Below are 8,142 nucleotides of genomic sequence, written 5' to 3' on the forward strand. Positions count from 1 at the left end.
TGGTAGACGTGGCCTTTTGCCAAGGCTGGGACTCATTGTCCCCACGTCAAAATTGCTCAGAGCTGAACAGACATAGTCCAGCCTGCAAGAGCTGTGCTGCGGGGCTGAGCTGGAGCACCACAGGCTGCAGCGCGGACATCGTGATGGGCAGCACTACTGGCATGGCCACAGCACATATCCCCTGCAGCCCTCCGGATCAGTCTCTCTGGAGTCCCGGGTGCTTGGTGCTCTTTCCAAGCCAGAGGAAGGACACAGCATATGAAAATGCAGAAGGAAGGCATTTGGAGACATAATCGTTCATTAGAGGAGTAATCCAGCCACAGTGGGTTTAAGTGTTAGGACATTCACACCTCCGCAATTCTCTCCAGGGCCCCTAAGCTTTCTCAGAGCATCTCTAGCACCCTTGCACAATACCCAAGCCAGATGCTTCACTTTTGACAAGCTTCTGGTTGGGATGCAAATGTCTTCCTCAGAAAAATCTCCCACTGGAGCTACCAGTAAGATGCCGGAGGGATCAACATGTTGTGTGGCCACCAGATGCTTTCTGAGCATTTGCCTTCCCCTATCCTGGGTACTCGCTGATCACACCCCCCCCTTACAGCGATACCCCGAGCCACAAGCATTGCCACACCGCTGAATCACAGCCTCCCTGCCCCTTCCCTGAGCAGGACCCGGTCACCACCACCCTCTGCCCCACGCTCACTAATCCTCTTTCTTGGCACTTCCCTACACCCAGGCTCCCACCCACCTCCCCTGTCTCCCCCAGCATTGCCACCTCACTGGGGGCTGAAGCAGTCCTCCATAGCTCAGGGCAGGAGCACAGGAATAGGATCATTAAACAGAAGTAGCAATTACTGCTGCATGCAACGCAACAAGCAGCATGAAGGAAAGATACTGATCAAATGTCATGAGTCAAAGCGAACACTGAAATCAGAATCTGATTGGTAAATAAATCCTTGCCATTCCTTAGGGTGTCTCTCACTTCCCATATATGCTAAACACCATATAAAAGTTCCTGTCTGTTAAAGCTCCTCATTCAGTCGACTTTTATCTTCTAAATGTGTTTCCAATGGCTGAGGAGGGTAAGTCTGCTCTTTTCTGAGACTTTATTATTTCATATTCATGGGAGCCAGCTTCATCTGAGATCTTGACACATGCTTGCAGCAGTACCCATGCTGCCTGAGCATCCATAGCAAAGTTCTCAGGATCTGTATGGTTTCTTGCTATGGTGCAGACCAGATCACTAGGAAGCAAGGTGAAGTCAGGTCACCGGACTGGGAGCCATAGGGCTGAGCAGGCTAAAAACCCAGATGAGTCTGTAGTGGGACCAGCACGTGGTGACTGCATAGTCTTTGCAGTTTTGAACGTCCTTCCAATGTGCGGGACACATTTTTGATATTATTTAATAACAAGACTATGCTGTACTTCATAACGGTTACATACCTCTATGGCTGTGCCAATTACCTTATGTAAAAGACCTCTGGGGATGCTACACAACGATGGCAATAATACAGCCAGCAATGTCATCTTGCATGGAAATTTTGATCCACCACTCTTGCAGCAGTTTAAAAACAGAAGCAAGGATAATCCTTGCTATTTTTACAGCTCTGTGGTTACGGTCATAAAGATGAGTGGGGAAAACCATGGCCGTTATTAGATGTTAAAAAAATATATTTCAGATTTTGATTCTCTGGAAATACACCCTGGAGATAAGAAAGAGAAAAGCTATGCCAGTAAGAGTCAAACCACCCTTGCATTTGAAGAACAGCTGGGCAGTGCCCTGTTTTGAAGCCTGGCATTGCCTTTCTGACCACATTACCTGCAGCCTCCCTACCTGCCATGGTGCAAAAATGAAGCAAAACAGTGCAGGTTTTATTTTTTTTCCTCTTTCAGATTTACCACTGTCTCCGAGGGAGATGTGCCCGCCGGAACAGGGGCTACAGCAATGACATCTCCTCGCACCACAGAGGATGCGGCGGCAGCAGTGGGGGCTCCTCGAGCCTCCAGGGACACGGCTCCTTCTTCTGTGGTGGAGAAGGCTCAGTCATCTACAGCCGGACATCATCATCCTGCCAGCCCATGCCAACATCGTCCACCTATGGCATTGCAGGGGGGTACAGATGTGGCGGTGATGGATCTGTTGTAATAACCAGTGGTGACAGCGAGGGGACGTCTGGCTGGGCCATTGCAGGGGGGACAGCCCCAGTCTACGACACCAGGGGGGCAATAGGGTGCAGCAGTGAGGACTCAGGCCAGAACATCATTGGCAGCTCAGGGGGTGGTGGAGGATCCAGCTGCCACAGTGGGAGACTGGGCATCACTGCGGGAGGAGGCTCTGGATACGGATATGATGCATCACCGAGAGAAAAGGCCTTAACAACAGGTGGGGGCAGTGGTGGATCAGGGTACTACAGCGGAGGATTGGGCTACGGCATTGGGCCATGCTCAGGCCCAGAGCTCAGCTCTGGAGGCGGTGGATCCTCCCAGGCCATGCAGCAGAAATGCCCCGTGGTCATTCCCAACATAGAGGCTCACCAGAGCAAGCAGACCAGCCACTGGCCCCCCAGCCAAAAGAAGTGACTGACCCAGTAGCCACCCCGGCTCAAGCAAAAGTGTCCTGGATGTGCCACAATGCTGCTTTTCCCCAACCGTGTCATTACGGTCAGGGAACTTCGCATTCCTCACATTGGGCTGTGCTAGCAACGTTGCTGCAAGCACTGCTGGGAAAAGTGATTTGTGCTTTGGTGACAGGAAAAGATTCTTCTCTCCATCTCCTTTTGCTCATAGGTTGGAAAATAAAACTTCATAGTCTGTGGGAAATTCCAGTATCTGAATGATTTCTTTAATTTCTGGCTCCTTCACTCAAAATACAGATAGATACTCAAGGAGTCTACTTCACAACGCAAGATTTATCTTCCAACATTTTATATATATATTTTACAACCATACTCAAATGTAATATTTATTTTAATAGAATTGCAATACATTGTTTTCAAGAGCAAGAGAAGGTTCTTAATTTTGCTCTTGCTGAAGTCAGAGCTTCCCCCATGCTGTTCCCATCAAATGGAAACGCTGTGACCTGCTGAGACCCTCTTCATGGGTACGCAGGCCAGGCTGCGAGTTACGTTAAGGAGATCTGCAAAACTCCCAGGTGATTTCCGACTGATTATTATTTACAGCGTGACCTTGGGAGTGCAATGTTGTTTACCTGGAAACAATTACACGCCAGGCTCCTGTCCCAGAGAGATTGCAGGTGATGTTGTAAGCCAGAACACGTAAACCTTATGCTTGCACCAGTGGCATGAGGCAACTCAAACAAGCTCATTTGCTTCTTCGCAGAAACCTGCTTCATGACATTTTTTGATGGGATCAGGCCCTAAATTAGGCACAGGGAGAAGATAGTTCCTCTATGCTGTGCTGATGGGACAATGCGGGGGAGGCTTGAACATCCAGTGCCGGTTGTTACGTGGTATTTGCCAAACATTTAGTGTTTTGGGACTGTTCTCTGGGGTTTTTTGACTCCTTCAAATACTGGTAATAAAGGAAAAAAACACCCATAGATCTGTGCCCATTTAAAAGGGAGACAAAAAAGCATAAGATTACACTTTAAAACATTTTTTACCATTGCTGCTTTCACCCACCTGTGGGGATTTTGACCCTTTCAGCTCAATAAAAATCCAGAAAACTTTGCCCTGATATTTGTAAAACACCACAGCTCACAAAAAGCAAAATCCTCTGAGCTCTAGACCTGTGTTTGGTGCCACAATGGGTATCTTTCACGCTGTAAAATGTTGTAAGACTGTGGCGCAGGGAACATTACACGAGGTTTTGTCACCAGCCATATTGAAATCCATTCTAAAATTAGACAGCGTTATCATTTATTTGCATCTACTTATATTTCTAAAATCTACCACTTCATTATTGACTTCTGTTATTTTCCCTACTTCATCTGATAGCATCAAAGGTAGCAAAAGAATTCAGAAAGCTCAAACAGCTTCCAAGAGACTTCCAGAAAACCAATTAGAGTTTGGAGCATTCAAAAACTTCTTGTCTATTCAACTAACTGACCAAAAACCACCCGAAAATTTCAGTCCTGTCCCCCTCAAAAAGAAAAGAAAATAGAAAACACTTTTAAAAGTACATTTCTTATTCACTGTCCCACCTGGCTGGTTCTTTGAGGCTTGTATCAAAAAGCACTCCACAAACTTAGATATTAACCGAGCTAGATGATATAATAATATAATAGACCCAGGGGAGAAGGAAGATGCTCTTGCATCCAGAGCTTGAACACGAGGAGCTGGGGCTGCATCCCACTGCCTTTCTCTGCACACCGGAGCGGCTGCAGCTCACCTCCAGCATGAGGCTGGGAGCAGGCGGGAGGCCGGATTTTACACACATGCACACACATGCGCACTTGCGCATGCAGATTTCCTCCCCACTCATTGTGCAACAGGGGAGGAACGAGTCATCCTTCATGGCTGACGAACTGTGATAATGCAGGACTCTTGCCCACGTGCGTGTCGGTGCTTGCAAAAGCCGTGGCCCCTCTGCTTCGGCTGTTTGTAAACAGGCAGGCTGAACGGTAAACATGAATCTGGCTTCTTGATGAAAGTCACTAACTGGCGCCTCTGGATAGAAACTAAAGAAAAGGTTTTAGAGATAGCAAGTGGGAGCCACCCCTCAGCTTCTGATGTTCAGTCAATCTCTGCCCAACAAAACTTTGTGACTCCCATGTTTGCAGAGGGAGTTAAGATGCAAAATGAGTAAAAACACAGAGTGAGCCCTGCTGAAATTGCACTGTCAAGCTGCTAAAAGGAGGGAAAAGGAAAAAACGGGGCTGTTGCAAAGCCATGGTTGCACAGCTCATTGAACCAGTGCCAGGCGAGCGCCCCAGGGTTGCAGCAGTCTGCTGCTTTGCACCCAGGGTGCACCCATCCCGCCCCAGGGAAGAGCTGTGTGAGCTCAAGATGCGTGGTGAGCTCGGGTACGTGGTCTCTGAGCCAGCACTTTACTCACAGCTTACTCATGAATGCAAGGTTTGCCCAAGCGGCTTCTGTAGGCACGCATTTCCCATCACAGACAATGGCTGCTTCAGAGGCAGGCAAAGAAAAAAAAATTAAAATATTAGAAAAACAGAAATTGTAAAAGAGCAATTCTGTTTGGGGCTTTTTGGTATTGGTCAGGAAAAATGTCAGCAATGAAAATTAGTGGTAACTATGTCAATATCAGTGAAACAGCTATAAAATCAGACATGATGGACGCAGGTAGAGAAGCCACACTACATTTTTGGGGTATTCAGACGTGTAAGCCAAGACTTCCAAAAGTGGCCTGTACCGCTACCTGGCTTTGACAGGTCACTTTCCAGTCATAGCCCTTGGAGCCTGCCTCAGTGGTCACAGACTTCATTACCCTGGTTTTATTGCTCTGGGAAATGACACAGTCAGAGAGAGGAGATCGAGAGAGGACCCTCGGCTGCTAAGCTTCTGGCACCTGCAGGTGTCTTACAGGGTGAAGACAACTTTAAAGATGTTTTCAGAGGACGTGTGATGAGGATATTCTAAAAACTTGCCATTTTTTATAGCGAGGACCTGAAAGCGGTGGTTCTTGTCCACTGCGCAAGACCCCAGGCCTGCCAAGAGCAGTTAGAGGTGACCGGGCATTGTGACCTCTCCTCCCTGCCGGACTTTGGGTGAGAGGTTTCAGGAGGATAGAAACCCAAAAAAGCGCCACCTTTGCCATCCATTTTGCAATATAAAACTCATCCTGGCATGACGGTGAGACAGTCGAGCCACCCACACGGTTTTCACTCTTCGTGCATTACAACCTGCGTAGGGCAGGGTGGCAATTAAAGCTGTGTAACACAAGGAAGACAATCTACTGTATGACAAGTCAATCAAAGAAACCAGGTTGAATAAGCTTTTGAAGGTGGTGGATAATTAGAGGTGTGGCTGTTTTGTAAATACGTTGGTCATTTTTCCCCAGGGGTTTATTGCATTTTCAGGAAGAGAGTTAGGAACCGTATAAAAGTTCTCGGATGGGAGAGCAGTTCATTCGCTTAGCTCCTCTCCTTCTTCAGAGCCTTCACAGCCAAGGTAAGGTGCTACTACACCGCTAACATTTCATTCCTATGAAAGTTTGCTGAGCTGAGCTGAGCTATGGTCTTACAAAGACGGGTCTGTCTGCAGGTGCTGGGATTGTTGAGAGCCAAGTTCTTGCCTCAGTGGCTGGGGTAATTTTGCGCTATCAAAATTGGTCTCAAGACTGCCTATGCTAAGAAGCAAAATTTATTGTTCTTATCACATGTAGATATATTTGGATTACTTCAGTGCTCAGGATTCCTAGTTTCCAAAGGACATAAAGGAAATTAAAAAAGTAAAGAATGGCATTTGGGAATGAATGGGAGACAGCAGGCTGATCTTTCGTAAGAAACCTTGGGTTTAAGCTGGGAATTTTAATTGCACTTATGAGCCTGACTCCTTTACTAAGCTCCTTTGGAAAATACAAGTCTTCAGGAGCTGAAGGTTTTAAGCTGTCCTTGAAGAAATTTAGGAAAGAACTGAGAAAGCAGATTTAAACTATGAGAGGAAGGCATAGCATGAACAGCCTTCAGCTCAGCTGGCTGCATCCTGGATGCCTTCTGCCTCCTGCCTCCTTGAAATCTCATCTCTCCTCAGAAAGGGGTTTAGATGTGCACATAGGATTTTCCTCATGCCTCAGGAAATTGGGCACTGGCCAGCCAAGCATCCGCAGGGCATGGAGGGAGCAGAGGACACGAGGAGGGAGGAAGGCACAGGAGTCTCGTCATTTTGAGCACCTGGCTTTGAAAGTGTATTTCGCTGAGGCTCTAATAGCACCGGTCCTGGCTGTAAATTCACCGGCTGTGCCAAGGCCCCTCTAGGCTGCAAGTTTTTCAGACCCTTGCCAAGATGCCTCTTGCCAGTGCAGCATAAACTGGCAGCCCACAGTGCATCTGCTTCTCCGTTACACGGCCCTGAGATAATCCCAAGGTGTCTTGCACGAGTGCTCGTGAGATGCAGCAAGGGAGAGCAGGGAAATGGCTCACAGAGCCCAGCAGAAATGGAGATCAGGGCTGCTGCGGGGGCTTGTGAGGGCGTTCAGATGGTGCGGGCTGATCCGGCACTGCGGGAACGAAGCCCCAAGCCAGGAAAATGGGACGGGCAGACAGGCAAATCCTGCCGAGCCCCGGCAGGCTCATAAACACATCAAGGAAATCTGAACCCAAAGCAGAGTGGGGAAAGAACACTGCCCTTCGTGCATCTAATGACAAAGGTCTCTCCTTCCCAGAGTTCACCTCACCAACTGAAAAATGTGCTCCCGTGGAGACAGAGGCTGCCACAGCACCGAGAGCTCCTCCTGCCACAGCGGAGGCTCCTCCTGCCACGACAACGAGAGGTCCTGCCATGGCTCCGAGGAGGTCATCTGCCACGAAGTGAGCGCCGTGCAGGATGTGACGCCGGTGGTGGTCCTCCCTCCCCAGTGCCCCGGGCAGGTGCCAGTGGTCCCAGCTCCCTGCCAGCAGCAGCAGATCAAGCAGCCAGTGCAGTGGCCCCCACAGCAACAGAAGTGAAGGGGCAAGGACGAGCCGACAGTCAGCACACACCGTGGGACTGCGCCACTCCTCTCTCCTCCGCAAGATGCAGCCCTGAGCTTGGGCAGGTCCTGCCCCTTCCCTCCAGCACATATTACCTCTCCCCACTCCTGATAACGCAAAGTGGCATTAGCATGGCGAAACGTGATTTGCCCTCGCACGCGCAAGAATTTGAATGCATTAATTTCCTGCTTCTGTCTCCAGTAACAAAGATGTGATATTAAAACCTAAAGCTCAAAAAACATGCTTGTGTCATAGTGTTTTTCCACCGTTACCCTCCTCCTTCTCTTTAGTACCATTCCCAAGCCCACCTTTATTAACGAGAGCTGCTTTTCACAGCTTCCTCCACTTCTCATTGCACTTCAGTGGCAGCGATGTGTCAAAGCTCAGTTCTCCAGTCCCCACACCTTGTGCATCTGCCAGATAAATCCAGATGCTGGGTTTGGAAAAGCTGTCTGGGGTTGAAGGTGCAGGTCAGCACCTCTCGTTAATCCCAGCCCTTGGCTCTGCGACAACTGGCCCTGAGCCTCAGA

At 48.8% G+C, this 8,142-nt stretch overlaps 1 protein-coding gene and 1 long non-coding RNA gene across 2 annotated transcripts; both read left to right on the top strand.

Moving 5' to 3' along the window:
- Positions 1-1,043: 1,043 nt before the first annotated feature.
- LOC143171238 (uncharacterized) lies at positions 1,044-2,820 on the top strand. The gene is made up of 2 exons (XM_076360069.1): positions 1,044-1,082; positions 1,894-2,820. The coding sequence occupies exons 1-2, from the start codon at positions 1,059-1,061 to the stop codon at positions 2,578-2,580; spliced, it is 711 nt and encodes a 236-aa protein (XP_076216184.1). The 5' UTR covers positions 1,044-1,058; the 3' UTR covers positions 2,581-2,820.
- Positions 2,821-6,012: 3,192 nt separating this feature from the next.
- LOC143171055 (uncharacterized) lies at positions 6,013-7,853 on the top strand. The gene is made up of 2 exons (XR_012997129.1): positions 6,013-6,092; positions 7,306-7,853. It is a non-coding gene; the product is annotated as an uncharacterized LOC143171055 (long non-coding RNA).
- Positions 7,854-8,142: the final 289 nt, after the last annotated feature.

This window comes from Aptenodytes patagonicus, chromosome 26 (assembly GCF_965638725.1).
Source record: "Aptenodytes patagonicus chromosome 26, bAptPat1.pri.cur, whole genome shotgun sequence".
Classification (NCBI taxonomy): Eukaryota; Metazoa; Chordata; class Aves; order Sphenisciformes; family Spheniscidae; genus Aptenodytes; species Aptenodytes patagonicus.